Source organism: Periplaneta americana, chromosome 2 (assembly GCF_040183065.1).
Source record: "Periplaneta americana isolate PAMFEO1 chromosome 2, P.americana_PAMFEO1_priV1, whole genome shotgun sequence".
Lineage (NCBI taxonomy): Eukaryota > Metazoa > Arthropoda > Insecta > Blattodea > Blattidae > Periplaneta > Periplaneta americana.
The window spans coordinates 95349601-95375570 of NC_091118.1; the positions used below are offsets into that span (position 1 = coordinate 95349601).

General features: G+C 37.6%; 1 protein-coding gene across 1 annotated transcript in view; it reads right to left on the reverse strand.

Annotated features, from left to right (window-relative positions):
- MCU (mitochondrial calcium uniporter) overlaps positions 1 to 1714 on the reverse strand; it is a 480123-nt gene extending 478409 nt beyond the window's left edge. The window contains exons 1-2 of the mRNA XM_069819636.1: positions 1709 to 1714; positions 1312 to 1468 (exon numbers count right to left, since the gene is read on the reverse strand). Coding sequence (XP_069675737.1) covers positions 1312 to 1468; positions 1709 to 1714 — 163 coding nt within the window. The remainder of the gene's footprint in view (positions 1 to 1311; positions 1469 to 1708) is intronic.
- Positions 1715 to 25970: the final 24256 nt, after the last annotated feature.

Genomic DNA, 25970 nt, shown 5'->3' on the forward strand with positions numbered 1-25970 from the left:
CTATTTAGAATAGAGTACGGTAGTATGGGGAAACACACACATATGGACATTCTGAAAGTAAATATACATTACACAATGACAATGTCAAAAGAATGTGAAAAGGATTTATTCTCCTGTCTTTTATAAGCATTTGTGTTTAATTATACATAGTGTTAATGGTGGAAATAAACATGTAGCAATTTTAATTTCTTCATTTATCCTATTGGTCATCTTTAGGAAGTGCAGTTACAGTACCGAATTGCAATGTACTACAAGATACATTCTCAGTGTCTCAAACGTAAATATTTTTCGGTTATCTGCCAAACACAGTTTGTACTGTGAAAAGCTGCGCTCTACGTCGCATGACGTGATAGGAGCAAAACGAATAAACCTAACATCACTGCAGTCTCTAAGAGACAGTCCTTTATTCTCGGGTGACTCTTGTCCACTAATTTGCCGTTTATATTACACAATGTTCCATATCCGTTATTTTTACATAAAATTGATTTCCACTTCTGTTTTACACGTTCAGTACCAGGTATACTTGGTGTCTCATTAATTCTCTGTGTCATTTCCTCAATTAATTTGAGGGCTTCCGGCATCTCTTGCTCTGACTTTTCTAACCGTGTAGTAGTTCCAGGCACAGTTTCAAAATAGGTTTGTATGAAAACCAAATTATTCGTCAGAACCTTCAAATCCAGAGCGTTTTCCTTTGCGTCTTTGTTGGCATTCATTCTACAGTACCCCCACCCAATGTACGCTTTACCACTATACTCAGTACGCCGTTATGCGGATTTCCCACTGAACTGCTCTATCGGGTCCGAAGTTTCGAAGCCTGGTTATAACACTTATAAAAGACACTCGTTATTTGTCAGAGTCATATATGGCAACTGGAGTTCAGCTCAGGTAAGTCGTAAAGTTTCAGCTCTCATAAAAAGGTTCGAGATATATCACAGCTAAAAAAAACTTACTTTTAATCGATACTCGACAGTAGGTCCTTTAATTTTAGGTACAGTGGGTGATGGCGGATGAAGAACTGGACTACATCTAATCGGCCATGATGTGAGGATAATTAATTAATTTTAGGTACAGGCTAAAGTGCGATAAATGCATGTGTGAAGACTCAAGATCTACCCAATCCCAAATGAAAGATACGTTGGTTGAAATTCAAATACGGGAACTTGTTACTTGGAGTAATACATGGGGATCAGAGTTTTTTTTAAATAAATGACGAGAGTGTCAAGCATTTTTATACAGAATCGAAATGCCATTCAGCCTGGCCTCAAGAGCTAGACTCTATCGACACTTGTTAGCTGGTACGTCAGTACTCACCGCCAGTGATGCCGTTGGCGTCCTTGTCGATGGTGGAGCTGAGGACCGGCGGCAGGGTAGCAGACCGCGCCGTTGGGGGACTGTCTGCCGAGAAGGTGGGGTGCGACCTGGCCGTGCACAGCCTCCTGCTGCAATGGAGGCGCCGCGTCCAACTGCCCTGTAACACCAGCACGGATATTTACAACAAACAGCAGTAATGCAAGATCCGTGTCACTTCATAACAAGCTATGTACTCGTAAACAAACACTGAAATACGAATTGGTGACCCTCTGAAGTTGCAACAAAATTTTAGCTGTGGCTCTATGTCACTTGTAGCCTCTTATTTTGTTACTGTCGAGAGATGTCATTATTATTATTATTATTATTATTATTATTATTATTATTATTATTATCATACTGTCATATTTGTAATGGTTTTCTACATACAGAAACGGTCATAATAGTAAGTTGTTATTTTACTATTGCTAACTTAACTTGATTAGAAATCATCACCAAGTTGTCAAAATTATAGAAGGACAAATAGAAGGAAAGAACAAAAAGGGACGCCCACGGATAAACTACCTTTCAAATATTAAAGAAGATACCAGATGCTCCACATATCAAGAAGTGAAAATACCTGCCAAATATAGGGATGCATGGAGAGCTGTTACAAACCAATCGCAAGATTGAAGACTGCAGAAGAAGAACTTAACATGAGTGTTCGACAGATTATTGGACATGATGATAAAATAGCCGCTTTTGCAGATGGAAATAGACGAATAGAGGATATGTAATTGTCTTTTTACTGGATTTTTGTGTGGTATTACTCAGTATGGTTTGTGATTCTTGATTCAGCAAACGGTTCACATTCCTTCATACATACATACATACATGCATACATACATACATACATACATACATACATACATAGATATCATAGCTACATATACTCTATGATCGATTTAAGTCCCTGGTGATTCCGTAAGGAGATATTCAAAGCGGATTTCTAGTATGGTACGTTAGTCCACTCCTAATATATATATATATATATATATATATATATATATATATATATCCCCCTCTCTCTCTCCCTCTCTCTCTCTCTCTCTGAGCGATATTACTACGTCGCAGCGATGTGCTATTGGTTCTCGCCATATGCAAAAGGTTTGCATATCAGTTAGATTGAAGTCAGATGAACTCAACGTGTCCTCTTCTTCCTATCTATTCACGAGGAAACAATTCGTTCACGAAACCCTTTACAGTACTTCTCTTCCGCAGGAACAGCATCTTATTGAAATCGGATGTTCTACTGAAGCACACCGGGACAAAATTCTCTTTAAGCTGGGCTAATTCAATCACTCAAAGACTAACTGTAAATATTTATTAAGAGTTCAAATTTCCTTCTAAGAAAAACTGACCAATTTTGCTGTTTCCCGCTAAACCTTTACATATTTTGACTTTCCGTAGTACCGGTATGCTGTGTGCGTAATTAATGTTGAAAGAAGGTCTTGCAAATATAGTTACGACGATTGATGCATTTACACAGGAAGTGTCTCATTTCAAAATATTATTTGACTCACTAGATCTAGGTTTCATTTATCTCAACACTTAACGTTTCACAGAATTCATTCATTCTGACAAAATTGTCTTTACTTAATTCTTACAAAAGCTGAATTTCTTTATTTCACTGATTTCAACATCTACGCCAATAAAGACTGACATTATATTCAAGTACCTCCTGTTTTCTAGAATTATGTGGATATTCTTGGATGAATAACATCATATTAAGGGCATTTTCTCCTCGTATAATTGTCTTCACTCTTCAAGATTTAGGCTTACACGTTATGCTTCATGTTAAATTGAATTTTTGCACTATTTTCGAAACTGTTCATTGTGTTATGTTTCTATGAGGATGTAGTTCATTAAACAAATTACATACCTCTTATGTTGATTCCTCATTGTTCCCAAAACAATCCATCATTAGGACTTCTACCCAAGTTCATAATCGTCAAACGATTTCCTCGTATTTATCTGTGTTTGAGTTTTTTTTATTGCATAACTGACTAATAATGCGAATCACTTATTACCGAAACAAAAATCTATGGCGAAAATAGTAATTATTATGTACAGAATTATTTCGTTGTGAGCTCAGCTTAAGATTTCAAAGTCCAAGGCTATAATACAACAAAGTTGGTATGGCAAAGAACAGGAAGAGCCAGCTTATGTCCAAGAATTTCCCATTTCTTGTTACGCATACGCAAATCATTGCAGCAAGGTCCTAAATATTTAGAATTAAAATATGCAGGGTGAACCGTAAGTAATGTCATTAATTTGAGGGGGTTATTCTTTGAGATATTTCAAACAAAAAATTTTAAAGTAATTTTGCTCGTTTTACTTCCTTTTTAAGATAAATATTGTTTTATATGAAATATTTCATAGATAGTTTTGGGAAAGCCAATGATTTAATTCCCAACGTGCTGACTCGATTTAAGAGAGTAGGGTATTAAGATAATAAATGATTGAAAGAATTTTAATTTTGTCCCTTAATGCCCAGAAAATTGATCCGAACAAATGTAACATTTTGAAATTTCTTTTCAGAACGAAATGTTACATTGTTCAGATCATTCAGATTCCTACACATTTAAAGGATAAAACGATTCCGCTGCTTGAATCTCCATACTCACGAGTCAGAAGCTCTGAAGTTAAGACGGTCGTCAGGATCAATTTGAGCCTTCACTTGTATGCCCCAAAGCCTGATAGTTCTGTCATGTACGACATCGTTCGTACTTGACATTTCTTTGAAATGTTGCAGAACCATGGCATTATTATCTGCCATTCCAGGTTTCTTCTTCTTCTTCTTCTTCTTCTTCTTCTTCTCCTTCACTTTTGCATCGTAATCGTAAAGCATCTGCCGTGTGATGAGAAGGAATCGATTTTTTTTTTTACAGAGGTTGAAGGATCGTCTCTTTCCGCTGACTATCGTTCGTATAGTCGAGCGATTTCTGCTCGTAATCGTCGTCGACTATGTTTTGATTCTTTAGGAGAGGGACGTAAGAAGAAGTGCTGATTTGCGACGACGCGATGTCTCCGTCTCTTCAGGTCCTCCGCTTTCTGACGTCTAGTCATTAGTTCGTCTTCTATGTCACCATAATCTTGCTGCCCATCTTCCACGTCCGAATCTGGTATTTCATCAATAAGAGCGACGTGTACGTTTCCACGGCCTCCTGTTCGTCTTTTAATTCATTCTTCAACTGATGAAACATCCTGACGAATGATGAATACGACTGACGGTTTAGCGTCACTGATGCCAAACTCGCGCACCACCATCTGAACCACAACTTTCGGATCCATCCTGTATATGGCACAAAAGAAACGTAAGAGTGTTACACCAGAATTAGCTCGAGAAAAACTTACCTTCCCGTAATAAAAGTAGGTGATCGCATGCTAGCGATAATACGTAGTATTATTTAAAAGGCACAACAGCTGCAATATCTCGTTTGCAATGCAGTGACTTAAAAAACAACTTCATTTTAACCTTTAAGTGCGCACATTGCCACAGACTGTTTTGTTAAATTTACAGTCCCTAACTTTTGTTCCTACGGAGCTCAGGCGGAAAAATTTCACCTACGGACTTACTTTTGCCTCCTTTTTCCAAAAATAAGGCATTACCGCCTTTTCAATTCACCATGATAGAAGGTTCCCTTGTAAGTGGAGAGAAGAAAAAGGAGAAGAGACCAGAAATGGGCGAATTTACAGGGTTTTACTATAACTTCTCACACTATATACAACATTGTTTTATCATAGATAAATAGTAAATAAGAGGCACTAAGTTACATGACATTTCGTTATGTTCCGGAAGGTATGTTATAGTGCTGGCTGTCACAGCATACGTAGTACTATTTCAATATAGAAGGAGAAATGATAGTCCTCCGAAAATACCAAGTTCATTTGTCTATTGCGGATTTCATAATATGGTCTATCTAAGATCTGAACTTTCGTGGATAGTAGATTAATTATTTTTAGATCTTGTTTTAATTTCATTGAAAGTATCTATAAAAATTGTTTGAAATCATTTATATAATCCTTTTTAATGTCATTCTTATACAATCTTCTTAACAACTTTTGTTACACGTTGTAACATTGTTACATCATTCTCTATTGACACTGTACGTTTCTAATAATCAATTACTGTAAAATTGTCTTCGTTTTATTTCAATCTTCTTATCTCTGTTCTTTTAGTAAATTATATGTGGTATGCTTCGTCTTTAATGGCAGCTCAAAACTGAGAAGATTTAAAAATAAATAAATGACTTTGAAGATTTAAATTCTTTATTTAACTACAACTTTAATTTAAAGAAACATATGAGGAAGAAAAAGTGTGGAAGAAATGGTGGAACAAGAACAAGAACGAATACGCGGAGAAATATGCAACATAATCACATTCTCTGAGGCGGCACTTCATAATTACTCGTAGTATACAGTGCCGTCTTCCCATTTTAAATGACTCGTATACAGGTCACTAGGTCATTAATTGTTTTAATTTATTATTACATTTCTTCCACTCTGTCTTTTCTTGTCCGTCTTCATTTCTTCCCCTAACCTTTCTCCTCTCCCATTATTATACCAAAATATTATACTTATAACTTTGTACCCCCTTCCTCTATGGCATATTTTCCCTCTCTTCACATCTCTATTTGCATTCTTAGATCTCACTGCTAACTTTTTCACATTTCTACTTTATTTTGGGTCTTAATTTTCTTTTCTATCAATTTATTTCCCTTCCACATCATTACCTTAAGTCATACTGATTTTTCCCTATGTGTTCTCCTCTTCCTTCATCACTGCTTCCTGCTCTATCTCCTACCTCCATCACTTTACTATTCAACAGCCTCGAATTGGCTCTTAGTTTCTTCACTCTCTTCGGAATGGCCCCCAGCTGTTGTCCACTATTTTCCTTCAATTGCACTGAGGCGCAAATTTCGACATTATGATTTCGGCACAAATGAGTACTGGTATTAATTTGTGGTTTTGACTGTACAAAGAATGTTAGGATGCATCCATTTTATAACTGTGTCAGCTCTTTGTTACTTATAAGTTATTGCCTTATCGCTCCAATTCTCCTCTACGAGTTCAGTCTTCGTGCAAAGCGCTCTTTGTAAGAACGTTTAATTGGTGGTTATTGTGTGATGAATTTGATTCACTGTGATGAAATCAATTAATTAAAATGTTCTTTATGACAACATATATATTTTCATTCTTCCTTTAATTTTACTGTATAGCACAAAGGGTTTTTATGACGACTGCAAATATGCACTTTAAAATAATTTTCAAGTTTTAACGAAGCTTACAGTATAGAGACTCACATGGACTCACAAAGAAACTTTAACCATTATATTCTATGTTATTTTCTGTAGCGGCATCTATTTTCTCTTTTTGCGGAAACGTTCCAAAATGTCCGAAATTATTTTCTATGCCGCGGTGCGTGCGATTCTGCTGTGAGTTCGGTCTTATTGCTGTGCTCTCCCTCTAATAACGTTTCTGTGGGTGTTATTCCTTGGTATGGTATGGTTTATTGTCAGGGAATTTATCAATATAGAATACATTCTTTAGAATAAAACGCAAATTCTTATTCATATTCATTTTTACCCTGTAACACAGGAGTATCTTTTTTAACATTTGCACACAACAATTTTCAAAATTATTTTCAAGCTTTAACGAGAAATACGACAAAGAAGCTGACACAGGCTCAAGGGAATTTATGCATTTTATTAACTATTATTGTTGTGGCGATTCTGATTATTATTTCCTTACGTAAACAAGCACAATTAACAGAAACTAATCACTTTCAGTCGTACGGTTCTCCGTGATCCGGCAACTGTTCGGCGTTTTGTTGAGGAGTAACAAAAGAGACACGCTATACTGAAGTGTTTAATCATGTCATAACTATATTATGTTTCGAAAACTATCAACATGAAACCGAACTAAAAATTAAATTTTGCATAGGTACAAACTGTTTTATAGGATATAAAGCGCCGCAGTGTGAAAATTTTCAGTTCTAGCCGAACAAAAATCGATTTTTGGACTACAACAATATCTCAGATAAAAACTAAAGTTAATAAAAAGATAAGGTATCAATACCTTTCGTGTGACATCTGCCATCAAACTGTGGACTCAGCGGAAGTCTGAAGTTTCTCTTTTATGACATGACGTATCGCGCTGCTAGACGATTTCAGTGTGTCTCAGTAGAAACAGTGAAATTCGAGTATGGTTTAATAATATATTTTTAATTTATTATATTTTCCTGAGGCTGAAATATTGTTTAGAAATAAGTTTTTCATTTTGGACTAGGCCTACAAAAATCCTAAATTTCCTTTCTAAATTTTATATATAGACCTAGGTTATATAATATTTAGAATCTCGTCTTTCGGTTTTAAGACGACAGCTATTCAACGTCTGGCGAAATGCTTCTAAATCAGAGCGGATTATGGAGATAGTGTCATTTACACTTTGTGCTTACGACTTGGAGTTTGTACACAAATAATATATGCTACTTGTAACTCCTGCACAAACATTCATATAAATCTGTTTTATAGGAGAGATGCTATTAATTTTATTAAACCACTCTCTATAAAGGGGTAGTTCCTCGTTCACAAAAAATAATCAGACTTTGGACAGAAAAAAATATAAGCTACCTGTAACCCTTATACATAGTTTCATGAATATCTGTTAGACAAGACAGAAGTTATCAATTTTGTCTGAAACTACACTCTATAAAAGGGTAGTTACAATTACACAAATAGGCCTATAATAAAAATTTGCGTGTGAGAAATATATGGTATCCGTAACTCTGTACAAAGTTTCATAAATATCTGTTGGACAGGACAGGAGTTATAATTTTGTCCAGCTAGTTTAGCGCTCTTATACACCTGCTGCATCTGCTGAATTCCAATCCGCGTTACTCCTACTTCTTCTTCAGATGACGACATTACCTGCTTCCCTGGTACTTTTGCTTAACTCATCATTTTCATACATGTCTCACTGTTCTCGTGTACACTAACCATATTCGTGTCACTAACCTCTCACTTCGAAACGATATATATTTTTTTCCCTTTAAAATGTTCCTATTTCTTTCCCTTTTTTCTGTCCCTACATCCGGATCTTTTAAGCTTACTAAGCACTCCTCTACACGAAAAACCAAATTGTTTATTTTAATTTTGTCCTTGATAAGTGTCGCGAAATGTACATTCTTTCGTCCTGATTAAGAAAAAGGATTAAAACACTTTTGCTTCTCACTTCGTAGCTCCAGTCGTTATCTGTTCTAATCCTTGTGTTCCCGAACATCCTTCTATTCTTCAAAATACTCTCCTTGCAATCACGCCCTTAAATTTTACTAATATCGGACAAACTTGTTCTGAGTTTTGGATTTTCTTCTTTTTCACTCTAAATGATTTCTGTACTTGTCCATCACTCACAACACACTTCTATTTATTATCTTCTCATATGTGTATTTATACTCTGTTTTCTCTCTTTTTCTTCTATTCCGAAAAATAAGTTTCTTTCTCCTCTTCTCCTCCTCAAAGTCATCCCATTTGCTTTTTTCAAATTTCGTTTTCTAGTTGTATTTCTTCCATCTTCTTTCTTAGCTCTGCCATGCTCTTCTTCATTGTCATTAGGTCTTGTTTCACTGTACTATCCTCCATTTCACTATTACGCACACTTATTCACCGTTTATTCACAGGTCAACGCCTCTGCTACACGTTACTATCCCCTGACTTGCACAAAGCGAATCGACTTCCTCTGCACCTTGCTTAAGACAATTTTCATAATATACGGTCATAATGTAAACGAATCAAAGAAAAATGCATTCAGTTTCCTCTCGTGGGTCGAATCAGAATCAGACCAAATACGAAATTTGAAGGTTTAAGAAAAAATCGGAAATTCTAATTTTCATTAGGATACACAATAATCTACGAGTATTTATGGAGGTTTTTTTTTACATTCTTAACCGGCTTATCTTGAGGCACACCACTTCCGATTTTTTCTGGCTACATTATACGAACACACGGAGGAACTCCAGTGAAATGGAGTCGGTATGACGCTACGCCTCCATCTGCGACATTACATTGACAATCAACAAACATCCATATCGTAGAAGAGATTCGAAACCAAGACTACGTAAATGCACTAAAAATAGTTCTAAACCAATGCTCAGGTTATATTACTAATCTGTGCTTCTGGAACTGGCAACAGTTACTGTGGAACGTCATCGTACTTTTCCGCATGCCTATATTGTAATAAATTATGATTGTAATGCTTTGGTGGATGTACCGCAATGAATCGCCTGTAATTTCCTGTCTCGCGTGAATTGGTGCTATTGCTCGGGGACACCAAGCTCGCGTGTTTCCTAATAAAGCCACTGTTTCAGCATGGAGCGCTTCTTATGTATAACCTGTTGTATATCGTGTCCTTTCCATATAAATTTCCACGTTAGTGCTTTTCTATTAATATGTTTTCCCATTTTTCCATTTAGTTCATACTACTTTGAAATTCCACAATTCTTCAAGCAGTTGTCAGAGACATAAAACCTACTACAGTAATTTTATGTCCATTTTAATGCCGGGTAGTAGAATCCATCATATCTTACAGATGCTAGCTGCACTATATTGCAGTGGATTTACAGCTGGATGCAATTCAGATCAGAGCTAACAGACATGTCTTCGGAGATTAATCAATCGAAGTAGTCTTTTTCTTTCTCTCTTTCTCCTCCTCCTTGAACACTCTTTCTTCACACTTCAATTTCTATAAGGTGTGTCGGAAAAACTGTGTTCACCAGTAATATTTCCATGCATTCACAGCTTATCGAAGGCTAAAATTATTAACTCTCTTCCATTCTCAATCGCACTCGGTCGATATATTCTTCATATTCCAATATATTATTTTTTATACTTTCCAACTATCTGTGTATCGACAAGTTTAGCGCTTTTTCTTCTCTTCTATGCATTCCATTATGTAAGTTGTTAACAATCTTACCGATTTGAATTCGCACATCGTGCCATACATACATACATACATGTTCTGCCCGTGGACAGGTATTTCACTGCAAACCCAGCATTCTCTAATCTTTCCTATTTTCTGCTTTCCTCTTAGTCTCCGCATATGATCCACATAATATCTTACTGTCGTCTATCATCTGATATCTTCTTCTGCTCCGAACTCTTCTCCCGCTCACCATTCCTTCTAACGCATCCTTCAGTAGCCAGGTTCTTCACAGCCAGTGACCCAACCAATTTCTTTTTCTTTTTCTGATCAGTTTCAGCATAATTCTTTCTTCACTCATTATTTCCAACGTAACTTCATTTCTTATTCTCTCTGTTCACTTCACATGCTCCATTCTTCTCCATATCCACATTTCAAATGTTTCTATTCGTTTCTCTTCATTCCGTCGTAATGTCCATGTTTCTGCCCCATACAATGTCACACTCCACACAAAGCACTTCACTTGTCTCTTCCCTAGTTCTTTTTCCAGAGGTCCGCACAAGATGCTCCTTTTTCTATTAAAAGCTTCTTTTGCCATTGTTACCCTCCTTTTGACTTCCTGGCTGCAGCTTATGTCACTGCTTATAGCACACCCTAAGCATTTGAAGCTGTTCACTTTCTCTACTGTCTCGTTTAGAATTCGCAAGTTTACCTTCTTTATTTTTTTTCCAACAACCATGGTCTTCGTCTTATTTGCATTTACCTTCATTCCATACTGCTCATAGCTGTCATTCAGCTCCAGTAGCATATACCTTAGTATCGTCTCCTATTCTGCTAACAACACCATATCATCAGCAAATCTTATGCACTTTATTCTTCTTCCTTCTACTTTTACCCCTCCCTTGTTCTTCATCAAATCATCCAAGTAGATGTTGAATAGGGTAGATTATAAAGAGCATTCTTGTCGTACTCCTCTTCCTATTTCAGTTCGTTCAGACATTTCTTCTCCAATCCTGACTTTTACTCGTTGTTTCGTATATAGGTTACTGAAGAGTCTCCTGTATGTATGTATGTATGTATGTATGTATGTATGTATGTCTACACACAGATAATATATATATATATATATATATATATATATATATATATATATATAGGGTGTTTCCGTAATGAAGATAAAATTTTCAAATACAATGAAGAAGGGTAACTGGATAAATTTGAGATAAGAAACCCCGGTCCGGAAACGTCTCCGTCGCAGGTTTTAAGCCAAAGTCGTTTTTCGTAGGTTGCAGGCGATATAACAGTGCTAAGGGTAGGCAACCCGACCAACATCTAGGCGTACATCATGAGGAGTGGGGAAAGAAAACGCCATGAATGCAAGGCAGATGGCGTGAGTTTTAAACTTTAGTAATGAAATGAAACTGGCGTGATGTGTATCTGACGTGGTCAGTTCTAATGTACTAGGTACAAGTCTTTAGACTGCTGTCTGTGTTTACACGTTGAAGTGTACAGTACAATCGATCAGCTCTAGTGAGAGAAAAGTAAGAGCAGCACAAGAAGTCTGTAAGTGCACTAATTTCATGTTGTGTTCAGGGAAGACCCAATACTTATTCAGCACTATCACTGAATTCTTACAGTACATCCATTATGTACAGGTGTCTTGAAATTTCACTAGCAAGCGAGTTTCGAAGCAAATCTCACGAGTAAAGACGTAATTAAAATTACACCGTTGGATGAACCACCCGGTGTTCTTTTCGAAGAGTAAGTTTAGTCTCGATTAACTACTCACGAACTTCGAACAAGTTGCCAGAGTCTGGTGAAAAACTTGAGACAAAGCGAGAAGCCGTCAGCTCACTGTGCTACGGCTGGGCATGACTGAACTCAGACCCCTTGAATACTGCATCAGTATCTAACGCAGGGGTATTCTCATAGGTTAAAGAGCACTTGTTAAACTTTTGTATGTCGTGCTTCTCGTGGCCGCTCTCTTTTGTCACGTAACACTTTTCGTAGGAACTTGATTTCATAATGAAAACTCGAGAATAGTTTCAGCTAATGAGAAAACGTTATCGTAACAATTCTCTAGGTTTTGTAAGAGCCCACGCGAGTTTATGTAACTTATCAACACTTCTGTCAAACTAAGTGGCATAAAAACGCACGTTAAGAAAGAAATGACCCCTTATGCACGAGAGACAAAACCTATAACGAAACGTTGAGAACGGAAAATATGGTACCTATTTCAATGAATCCCATAAGCTATATGATTGAACAGTACAGAAGGGCCCACATGGACATAAACTGATGATTGTATTGAATGAATGAAATATGTCATACGATAACAAAATAGACATTCTATGTAGATCGAATTAAACATGATTTTAATACTTTTTAACATGTGTGTGTCCACCACAAGCATTAATAATAACTGCTTTGTACCAATATGGCATAGATTGTGCGAGATTTGGTAATACTGTATAATCAGTTCATTGTAACACATATGTTTTATTACTTCTTGTCAATAGGCTTCTTTCTGCACAATTTTGATTACAGTAACATACCAAATTCTCAATTGGGTTAATATCCGGACTATTTTCAGGCCGGTTTAGCAGTGTAATGCAGCGGTACCAAAACTCGAACGACAGTGGTTACACGCGAGACAGACGTACATGGCATGAAAACCACAACCAGTATTTATTCGTGCACTAACATTGATTTCTTCATCAACCTCGCGAATAAAAATTGCAAGCTTTGCAGGATCAGTAATGTCACTACTGTTATCAAGAACCAATAAAAATATATACAAATTTTCTTGATTTTTTTTTAATATTCCTCAATGAACACAATTAGAAATTTCCTGAATTCTCTTCTGGATATTTAGTGGAGAAATGCGCAGTTTTTCAAAATTAATTAACAACTTTCATTGGACAAATTATTTCAGCCACTTTGATCATTACGCTTTTATAAAACTCTCCTTCATTGGAAGGCTTAAGAGAACGAGCTATTTCGTTCGCCACTAGATAGCTGCCTTCCTTACATTTATTTATGTCATCTTTCTCTTCATGACGATGATTGAAGGCTGATTTCAGTTCTTGGATTTAATAGCTCACTTCATTACTACACTAGCACGTAATATTCAATCTGTTTCTCTATAGTATTATTATTATTATTATTATTATTATTATTATTATTATTATTATTATTATTATTAAATCAATAACTAGTAAATAACTGATAATAGTTATCAAAAGATTAAAAAAAGAAATTAAAATGGAGATATAGCATAGTAATTATTTTATCTTTCAAGAGAAGATGTAGGCCTATATATTGAGGCATGTATATAAGAATATTATGGTAACACTTGCTGATAAATAATAAAGAGTTAAAAAAAAAGTAAAGGTATCCCCGTAACATGTCATGAAGGCACTTGGGGGGCATGGAGGTAGAGCCCCATGCTTTCCATGACCTCGGCACTAGAATGACGTGGTGTGGTCGGCACCACGCTCTGACGGCCTTTTACCCCCAGGAAAGACCCGGTACTCAATTTTATAGGAGGCTGAGTGAACCTCGGGGCCGTTCTGAAAGTTTGGCAACGAGAAAAAATCGTGTCACCGCCTGGGATCGAACCCCGGACCTTCCAGTCCGTAGCCAGCTGCTCTACCAACTGATCTATAATAATAATAATAATAATAATAATAATAATAATAATAATAATAATAATAATAACAATAATAATAATAATAATAATAATACCTGTTATGCCTAAGTATTCAGCGTAATGCTCTGTAATGTCGCTTCTATATATACTACTACTAACTGAACAGTTGAGCAAAGCAACATATTACTTTTTTCCGACAGAACAGCGAATAAATTCCTCTTCCCATTCTGTACGAAACCTTCTGTTCCTGCTCGAAGAGACAGAGGGTTTGTAGAGCGACATGGTACTGACATTGCTTACCATCAGTACGTGAGCGAGAGAGAGAGCAATGTACAGGAAACTCCCCTTACCAGTATGAATGGCTTTGATTACACGATGTAATCACGATAGGCCTACACAGTTTGGTCACCGCTGGTGTAATGTGTGACTTATGAAGATATTATTTCGCCTTTAAGAGTGAAAAAAAGTTATTGACTTTGTAAATAAAACATATGCAACACGATTCAGTACATTAGATTATAAAATTTAGTACTTTACTTGCAAGTTTCGCTGTGTAGTATGATGCCGAGACTTGCTGGTAAATATAATCTTCTTGGCAAAAATTATCCCTGATTACTGGATTTAAACATTATTCTGAAAACTTAATACATCGCTGAGTATTTACTCTACCACTTACAGCCATCGGAGTAGCTCAGTCGGCTGAGGTGCTTGCCTCCCGTTCCCGAGTTGCGCTCGGGGGCGGGTTCGATTCCCGCTTGGAATGATTATCTTGTTGGGTTTTCTCCGAGGTTTTCCCCAACCGTAGGGCGAATGTCGGCCTCATCTCGCTATCACCAAACTCATCGATGCTAAATAACCAAGTAGTTGATACAGTGTCGTTAAATAACTAACTAAACAAAACCTACTACTTACGAACTTCAGTCTCCCAAGCTGTTTGTTTCTTATACAGCCCCGCACCAAATTTCATTGTTTACTGAATACAGTCAGGAAGGTTTCATTACTTCTGCGGAACTGAACTATGCAGGTTTAAATTAGATTCATATACGAGTACACATAAATATTAGCTATCACTTTCCACTTTTTAGTTGAAATTACAGAAGTGAAGTATGGAGGATCCTATTTCATTATTTCCCATTCACTGACCCGTGCAGCACCCGGTCATCGTCTACTACATATACGTGTCTCTCACAGTTATCGCAGTATAATTCCTGATTCGTTATTTTCGTCCTATATGAATCGTCCACGAACCATAACTCCTTTGGGAACTCCAAATTTCAGTTATCCTAGTCATGATCTTCATTTCTAAGACTTAAACATAAAAAAGGGAAGGAGTTTTATTATATTGTTAGTTTATTTCATAATTAGTGACGGTGATCTGCAGTTCCAAATTATTATTAGCTGCTGAGTTGAGGTTAAACTAATTGTGAAATTGTCATTGACAAGATAAGACAGACGGGTGAGGACCGTCTTTCAAGTATTATGCGTGAATACAACTGAATAAACAAGAGGTAGGAAACTTTTTGTTGTGCCCCTGGACATAACCACGTCCTGCAGCACTTTCTTCATTGGTATAAAATCCCTGATTATCTTCAGGAAATATTTTAAAGCAGTATAAAGATGTCGGAAAGCAAATTATTTCCATCTAGCTAGCGAGAGAAAAATATGTAAGGTATGCCTCTTGTCAGCAGGTGGACTTCGGTGAACGAGGACTGACGCTTTTGCGTTCGTGTAGGCCTATTTGTTTACATCTTGTGCTTACAATAATCCCATCTTGAAGAACTGTAAGTTCGATCTATATAGGCATGTCAAATAGATTACGCATGCTATAACACTAGAAATCTTTGTTTGTACGGAATTCCATTGAATTCACGTAGGTACATTAATCTTTCTTGTTTCAAAGACATCCGGATGTGTCAATTTTTACTATGCAATAATTATAACCAAACTTTGGTTTTCTAAAGGCTTGTGGAAGTCCCCACGCCTCTGTCTATTCAGTGATTTGAACTTGATGCTTGTTGTTAAAAATCGTCTTATGTGCAGTAGGCCTACCTTTCCGACACTAGACTCAACTGCAGCTCAGTACGCATGTCTTTCTTGTTCTCCATACCAGCTGAATCAACTGATCCTGCGAATTGCAATGTTATGCAATTCCGCAATTTTACAATAACTCTGTAAACACTGCCCCACTGTATCGTCAGTGTCACTAGTTCGACCGTTCATGCCATTTTGTTCTGCTCTACCGACGTATACTCCTACGATAATTGTTATCACTCTGGGCCTTCACGCTAGAGATCACGGGTTCAAATCAAGTCACCAAAAGGTATTTATTTTACAGAACTTCCTAAATTGAAAAAATTCGCGAACCTCACTTCCCTACGTAAGAATTTAGTAACTAGAACATTGTCAAAGTCAAAATTTGTTTTAAAATTCGCGATTCTCATTTCCTCGTCAGTGCACAACTATGTATTTCAATAGAAAGTATATTATAGGCCTACAAGTTACAAAATAATCCTGGAAATCTGCTATACCCACGTGACTTTAGGAGACGAGGTGACATCAGCAGGTGAGCAGGTCAGAAGGCCAGGTTACGTTACAGTACATTCATTGGAAGTTCATGTGAAAAGCGGTGTCAGTAGCCGTTTACTTGTAATGTGTAGTTCAGTCGTCGATTGAATAATATATTTCGAATTAAATCCTTTCATTTTTGCAAGTATTTCGCATTATAAGTAACTGTACTAGCGCCGCTTTTCAATGGTCTGCCAGCAACACTAGACTTATTATTCATCCTTGCACTTTAAAATCGTACTTTAATTAAAAATTAAGTAACATATATAAAAAGACAATGCATTTTCAGAACTTATATTTCAAAAGGAGTTAAAGGGAAATTTTAAATACAGTCCATAAAAGGAAATCTGTAAATAATAAAAAAAAATTAAGATGTCCAAGCAATTAAAAATACTAAATTGTATTCTTCACCTGATATAATTAGAAACATTAAATCCAGACGTTTGAGATGGGCAGGACATGTAGCACATATGGGCGAATCCAGAACTGCATATAGAGTGTTAGTTCAGTGGCCGGAGGAAAAACGACCTTTGGGGAGGCCGAGACGTAGATGGGAGGATAATATTAAAATAGATTTGAGGGAGATGGGATATGATGATAGAGACTGGATTAATCTTGCACAGGATAGGGACCGATGGCGGGCTTACGTGAGGGCGACAATGAACCTCCGGGTTCCTTAAAAGCCATTAAGTAAATAAGTAAACAGATACATAGATGGATAAGGGTTAGAATGATAGGAAATAAAGAACTCAGATCTTAAATAAGTAATTTATAAATATTCAGAATCACAAAATACAGTAGGCCCACTGTGCAAAACGTACTTGATGTGAGACGATCTGTCACGGAGCGGCTCTAGAACATAACTGATCCCCTCCACTGAGCAGTACTGATAAGTGGTCATGGCTCAGGTTCTTTTCTATCTTGTATACTACTGTACCCCAACCACGAGAAAGTCTTTGGGGACTGAGACGAAGCGGGGAAATGCTGTGAATGAATGTTGGTGTCATAAGATGTCATAAGGTCACAACATGGGTACTCGTATCTGTATTGGCTAGCTCTCACAGCACAAACAATAACATTGATACACACATATTGATACTACCCTAGTTACAAAATTAGATCACTGTTAATCTCCTGATCTTTTAATCTCTCCATACAGGAAATAACATATGGAGGAGAGCGCATGGTTTTTAAACTGACGTTATAACGGTAATATTATCTATCTACTTCGCTCCAATAGATGACGCAATAGTAAACACATTCCTTTCACGGTTGATCTCCTGGTTGGAGAACAGTATATGAACATGTTATTGCGCGAGTCTCCACAGAATGAAACAGAGACACGTCGTCTCTATCAACAAAGATTCACGTAGAAAAGGGTTCTTATAACACATACCAAAATTTTTCACTAATCAACTTATGGTAACATGTACGCTGCGTAGAACGTCGTTGACAGCGACTTCGTACTATTGGCGACAACCACCCACCTTGTGATCGATTACGTCATTAACTACCCTAAAGTTAAGAGGAAAAGGAACATACTTTTCAATGTCAGCCAATCTCAAGTGTGCAGAATACTACACGGGAGAAAATTTTCCACTCTTATCTCATGCAACTACATAAGGAACTGCGTGAAACGATAATGGACAGTGATTGACGTTCGCTGGGTAGTCTATAGGACAAGTAAAACAATACCCCACTTCTTGGCTGCTGTAATATTCACAGATTCGATTCCACAACACCAGTAACGTCAAACACCACAATATGCGACGTGAACGCTCAGTGGGTTTTCAACGTGTGGGTTAGTACCCTCGTGGGCCTCCCGATAGAGCCGTTCCTTTATTCCCACAATACGCCTACTGAGATCGCTCGTTCTCTTTCAGCAGCACGTGCTCCACTGGATGACGTGACGTTGCAAACGAAATTCATCGTGGAATATCAACACGACACGACAAAGCACGACCTCACTCGACCTGTTGCGTGAAAGATCACTTCGAAACTATCTCTCTGCAGCACAGTGGATCGGACGAAATAGATCATTAGTCTGGGCAGCACGGTCACCAGATCAAAAACCCTCAGACCTTTCCTTGTGCGGATATCAAAACGTGACTATGTATCAGGAACGACCGATGGACCTCCAGCAGCTGAGGGAGCGCATCATCGCAGTCTGTCGTAACATCACCCCAACCATGTTGCTACAGGTAAAACTGACGTTGCTGAAGAGAATATAAAATATGCATCGATAGGCAGGGTCGCCAATTCTAACACATCTTACAAACATTTCTCATATAGACCTAAAGACAAAATGTAAGCAAAATGAACTAATAATTTACTTGTTTACGCCTAGTGCAGTACTGTATCTTGCACCTCATTTTGGGGTTTAGCTGCTCATCCTATTTAACAATCTTGTCTACACTACTTGTTCTAGAGCATAGATGGCCAGAATGAAATCCAATCCAGATTTACTTATGCGGCCACCTCCTAAGCAGCTTAGAGGAGAGGGCGATGCGGCAATAACAAACACAGGCTTCGCCACTGGCGCAGTATTTATAACTAGTTTCACAGACAGTGCAATACTTAATAAACTCGTCACCTCTTAACAACAATAAAATTATAATGCAAATTGGCAGGACTTAAATCATTGTTTGAGAATACTGAAAATGAAACGTCATAACGTTTTTGTCTATCAGACTGACATGTAAACAAAAAATGTAACTTCAAAATAATTACCAATCTTCAACCTGTTCAACTAGTGCGAGAAACTCAGGTGTTAAGACTATATCTGTTATTGTCGGTCGCAGTTAATCAGAAAGTTGACTACCCGATACTCCAGACCTGCATTTAGAATTTAATGTTTTAATAACCGTAAACAGTTGCTCACACACATATAGCCTACTTGTATTACACATATAACAGATTGCTCATCCCCATGTTAAAATCGGTAGCACTTTGAAGAGAACAACTGCCAGGATCGCCACCCGTCCGCCGTAAACGAACATGAGATGGCAGTACAGTCGCTAATGCAATTCAAATGGGAGTTATGACGTTTTTTATTTTAGTTGGTTATTTAACGACGCTGTGTCAACTACTAGGTTATTTAGCGTGGATGAGATTGGTGATAGCGAGATGATATTTGGCGCGATAAGGCCGAGGATTCGCCATAGATTACCTTGCATTCATATTACGGTTGGGGAAAACCTCGGGAAAAAACCCAACCAGGCAATCAGCCCAAGCGGGGATCGAATCCGCGTCCGAACATAACTTCAGACCGGCAGGCAAGCGCCTTAACCGACTAAGCCACGCCGGTGGCTAGTTGTGACGTGACTCCTTATGTAACAACTAGATGGCAGCATAGTAATGCTGACAAAAGTTATCGTCAAAGCCTATAAGGCCGAGGAATCTGGGTATATAATTATGATTTAAGATAGTACTGAACATAGCATCAATGGCATATCCATTGTTTAAGAACATTGTACGTTGGCACCATATTCAAGACAAAAATACTCTTCTTCCCAGTAGCGGCTGGTGGTCAAAATAATGAGTGTACTACAATCTCTATATCGGCCTAGTGTATACACTTATATGCATTTATCTTAATTTGAGACTCGCCTAGTGACGAAATATGGAGTTCCTTCCTACTGCAGAACTTGTCAATTACCCTGCTGTTAAACGTTAAATCCCTCCATCCTGGACATTATACTCTGTTCTATTGACAGTATTGCGAGAGCAGTGAGGCAATCCTGGGACATAGTGTTCCTTAAAAACGTTTTTATGCGTTTCAAGCAAGAAAAACATCTTTCTGGCTCAGCAGTGGTCATTGGTGTTGTAACCAAAATATTTAACAACTTCGTTACTTCACAGAATGGATCCCGTGAGTTGTTGGAGACTATGTTTTGTAACAATTGAACAGCCATCTATATTTCGGAAGTCGGATCTTCCGTATGGAACTCCAAGTTGTGTCTTTAACATTATTTTGTTCAGTACAGTATAGCTGTTGACAGCAACTTCAAGTTCGCGTTCAGGAAAATTATGCAAAAAATTGTCAAAAAATTCGCTGTTTAACCATTTTGTTGCGTCTAGGTAGCTTAAAGATTGGAAACGATGAGTAGTTTCCTGAATTATACGGTTACCATACCTCCTTGGCATCAATTTTCTGGGATTCAATTTTCCGTCGCTTGCTGACTGATTCAGGAGGAACCTCAAAAAGCTGGTAGATGGCAGCAGCAGTCGAACATTTGAATTACCAGATACATTGTACATAGTTCCGAGTTTCTCCACAAACAAGCATTCTTCCCTTACGCTTTACTTTTGCAATCTCCAAGCTGTGTTGTGCTGAAGCTGACTACAGCACTTCCCCAAGTAAAAATAGCCAATCAGAGCAGTTATTTCAGCTTCGCATATGCGCATTAACTGTCTACATTCTCATGTAAGTTTTGAGTAGCACAACGAACCCCCTGAGGCACCAAAGAGCGAAGAGCGAAGACTAAACACACTATAACGCGTCATGAACATAGCAACGGGAAATTGTCAAGGCAGATCAAATACTATGGTACTGCAAACACTCTATTTGAGCAAAAATTATCATTGTACTGAAGCACATAAGGACGGGCCGCCCCTGCTTCTTCCCTTTGTGCATGGAATTTCCTCTTTCTTGAGATAGAGTCTCTGTAGTCCGACACTTCGCCTGTCTGGCACAACGAGCCCTGGATACGTGACATTTCATGTTGCTGCTCGTCGGTGTTGGCAATGTAAATGACTGGCTGTTTGGAAACGAAGACGAAAATAGTCAGCTAGTGAATGATTATGAGATTGTTCAAGAAGTGTCCACTACGTATAATGATTGAGAACAAGAAGAAACTTCGTCACAAATTCATACTGTACAACATAGCGATGCTGTGAGTCCGTTCAACACGTGTCACATGGGCTCAGGAAAACAACATAGCAGCAGCTGATGTTTTAGAGACTGCAAGGGAAAGCTCTAAAAACCTCTTAAAAAAAACAAACAAACAAAGATTAACGATTTAATTTTCCAGGATAGACCTATTGATGTAGAAGACGGACTTTAAAGAAATTACTATAATCATGGTTATAAATTGCTGTACATGTCTTTGTCATTTAATATGTCTTTATAAATTACATATTGCCTTTCTTTTAATATGTGCTCTTAGCAGTAAGCAGTATATAGACAATATTTTTTAAGTTTTTTTTTTAAATATATTACACGCTTTCATTTAAATAACTCTGTTTTTTCATTGTAAATCCAGTAATCCGACAGATCTTTATAATCCGACAAGGCCTGGTCCCTTATGTGTCGGACTACTGAGACTACTGTATATGGTTTGGAGAGCGACACTGCAATCCGTCATGTACACCAACAGTGAACAAGTAGCCTACTGACTGTTCAGACGTCAAGACGGAGGGAAGGAGTGCTGGTGTGGAGTGGAACCATACAGATTCAGTGTGCATGTAAACAGATTCACAAATGATCGCGATTCACGATTTGAGCATCTGATATGTTCTTGAGCAGGGGTTCTCAATCTTTCGAAGATTGTGAGCACCGCACACATGTAGGCCTAATACTAAATGAGCGAGCACCATGAAATCGAATAGGTTCAATAGACCTACACGAGTACATTATATATATATATATATATATATATATATATATATATATATATATAAAATATTTAACAGGATAACGATATCCTTGAACTACACTGTTACTCAGAATTTCAATAATATCCAAGGAGAAGTCGCTTGTAGCTAGCCTACACTTTAATAGTCCTGCAGATGTGAATTAGTTATTCGTGATCTTGCCTTGTTAAGGTATTTCATAAGTGAGAACGTTTTATTCACTTAAATACGTTGTCACGAATATGGGCAGACATTTGAGAGAAACAGTCCGCAGTATTTGAAGCCTTTTTATAGCTTCTGCTCCCCAAAGACTATGAATTTCTCCTTTTAAAACAAATATATTTTATCGCTGGAGGACTGGAGATCTATCAACTGAAGTTTCACACGAGCAGCTATATTATTCTCTTGAATAATTTTGATTACTCTGATTAAGTCCACACTGGATTTAAAGGGGTTATAGGACCTACACCATGAAATACTAGAAATCCTATCAGGTCTCCAACATATTTTAATGAATAGATACGAACACTAATTTTTCTGGCACGAACAACAAAGTTTAAATTGAAAACAGAACCACAGGAGCATTCATGCTCGCGAGCACATTTTAACTCGCATGACGAGAGCACCAAATGTCATTAAAAGAACACCATAGTGCTCGCGAGCACCAGGTTGAGAACGTCTGTTCTAGAGCAAAGGCGGGCAATGAGAGAGCTCGCTCTTTGAGCTAACGGGATGAGCGCCTGTAAGAGACAAGGGCTGTTGACTTCTAATAGTTTGTGCTGTAAGACTAGATGGCACCACATTACTTTGTGTCACGCTGCAGTCTAAGTATGGCAGCTTTGGCAGCGTCAGATTTTGAAAGGAGAGTTAACCCAGTTTCCCAAATTGTCAACGAGAACCTCTAGTTTGTCACAAGATCAATTACAGGCATTAGTAGGTATTCTAATATTTGATTGGAGACTTTGAGTAAGATAATGTCCCCTAAAGAGGTTACCAACCTCTTGTAGGGTAAGATCATGATGGGGTTGCCATCTCAGAGTACATGATCTCTGTGTACTAGCCCCATCAGGAGGGTTGCCTCTTACGCCAGTTTCGCCATGCTGAAGGTCTACTTCTCTGCCGATTCTGCCGTTGAGGTCTTCGCCGTAACCCTGGCAAGGAGCCCTCACATGGTACCTACTATCAGCCGGAGCCAGCTGAACCAAGGTTTTTTTACAAGGTGTTACTCCTTCCCCTCCTCCTTGTTCATCCGGGCTTGGGACCGGCATTGGCAATGTAAATTTTACAGCACTTTTATTTGCAGACGATCAAGTAATTGTCAGCCGCAATGAAAATGATCTGCAAATAGCAATTATTAAATTGGATGAAGTTGCCAGTAAATATAATATGATTATCTCCACAGATAAAACAAAAGTAATTGCATTCTTAGGATCTTATCCAATCAGAACAAAAATTGTACTAAACAATAAAACCATAGAACAAGTGAATACGGTCAAATATCTAGGCTGCAACGTCACTTAGGCCTATAACAAGAGCCGAGAAATAGATGATAAGCTAAATGCTTTTAATTAATTTTGTGGAACCATACGTCGAACTTTAGGTAGGAAAGTTCGGAAAGAAACATTACTAAAGTTTTACAAAGTGATGGCTTTACCAGCTTTACTGTATGGATGTGAGAACTGGGTTGTAAGGAAGAAAGACGAGAGAAGAATTGAGGCTGTTGAATTAAAATTTTTGAGGTTTGTGGCTGGCTATACACTACTCGATAAAAAGAGAAGTGAAGACATTAGATCTGAATTAAAAATGCACAATATTATAGATATAATAAGAAGACATCAAAACAATTGGAGGGAGCATATACATCGTATGCCAGAAACATCAATTACTAGAACAATATACAATCACGAACTCCGTGGGAGAAGAAACCCAGGAAGACCCACAAAAAGATGGCGGGACCAGTTTTGATTTGATTGGAGTGGAACGGATCTTATGGTCCATACCGTAATGCAGATGATGATGATGATGAGTAGGTATTCTTGAGAGTCAGATTTCGAGATCTACACGATTTATCAATGGATCTGAAAGTCTTCGTTGCGCCCTATTCAACTACTATAATAATAAATGCTGTTCCTTCAGATTTTCAGTGCGAGCTGCTCACAATTCGATGTGATAATGAGCTGAAGGCTAAATATGAATCACGAATAAGTCTATCACATTTTATGATCATTTTTCGCGAACAGATTTCCCACACATATGCACAAAATGCCTGCAAAACTGTTATCAATGTTTGGCTCAACATATCTGTGTGAGAAACTATTCTCTCTAATGAAGATAAATAAATCTCCAAGAAGAGCTACTCTAACTGATAAACATTTCACTGCAGTTCTTCGAATTGCAAGTGCAAGATAGATCGAACCAAACATAACTCGTCTTATTCAGCGAAAAGAGACGCGCTCTTCATCATCTGCTGAATGACATTTAAGATAGGCTATGCAAGAACAAATGTTTTGTTTATGATTATCGATATTTATTAATTTATTTCTGTATTTAACCTACAGTTTGTTTGTCACTCAATGTTTATGCTCTATTCCTAACAAAGTTTTTGTGTACTTCTAAGTATTTTATTTCCATGACTACAAGTATTAATTAGTCAAAAGAATATTTAGTTAACATCACATCTGAAAATAGTTTATTTTCTTTCCTAATCATAACCTAATGAAAGGAATATAACTAGACATATTTACTTAGCAATTGTCGTTTTATTTGAAAATTATAAGCTGATAAACTGAATAGAACTAGATATTGAGTACAATAAAACTGTTAAATGTTTCAATACGCGTCCCTTCCCTAGTTGTAACTACGAGACGTGCAAGCAGCTACCTGCAGTGAATTCCGTCCGAGCGCATACTTTGCTCTTTCTCCTGACTGTGCGGGAACGCTGCTCATTGAGCCGTATTGTGCTTGTCTCTGTTTTAGAGCATAAGTACCGTAAGAGGTAGTGAATTTTAGCATCACACAGTAACTGCAGGTTTGCCTGTAGTGGATAATGGCATCACGCTATAACTGTAGGTTTGCCTATCTATCTACCCGCAAGATCACGAGACTCATCCTGTATACAGAGTGTTCGTAAATTAATGTGCAACATTGCAGGGTCGCATTCCTCAAATAATTCAAGAACGATATAACTCAACACATCCCTACACTAAATCAAGTTACAAAGATAAAAGCGTGTGAATGGTTGGCTCTTCTTGCGGCATCAAGTGCTATAACATTCCACCACATTATCGGAAAATAAAAACAAAAATGAAATTTCTAACTCCAGGCTTATGTATCACCCAAACTACCGCAGAGTGAGCGAGAAGTTCGTATAGGCCTATCCCTGTCATCAATATAGATTTACAATGGTTTGACATGCCTGTTATGGATCCAAAACATCCATATTTTCTCCTCAATAATCTTTGTAAAGACGGCTGCATCTCCAGATCCGTTTGATATTTTCCTTGGCATTTGTGACGTCACAGTGAGCTATCAGATGTGAATTTCATACGGCGCGACGAAATATTCATTTTGTTTCTTCACCATTTCCGAACAAGTGAAGGTAATAGGAAGTTTCTTTTTTCCAATGAGTGTGCTATTTAACGAAGTCCTAAAAATCGGAATTTTTTTTGTTTTGTTTTAGTCCAAGGAGAATTCACATTTCTTTCAAGAAATCCATCTCATGTTATGACTTGCGCCAGCGTAACCATATTTTTTCGATGCTCAGATGAATCAGACGAGTTATCTGAGTATGACTAACGAATGGTTGTTTCCTGAACTCTAGAGACAAGACATATCTGACACAGTGTGGCTTTAA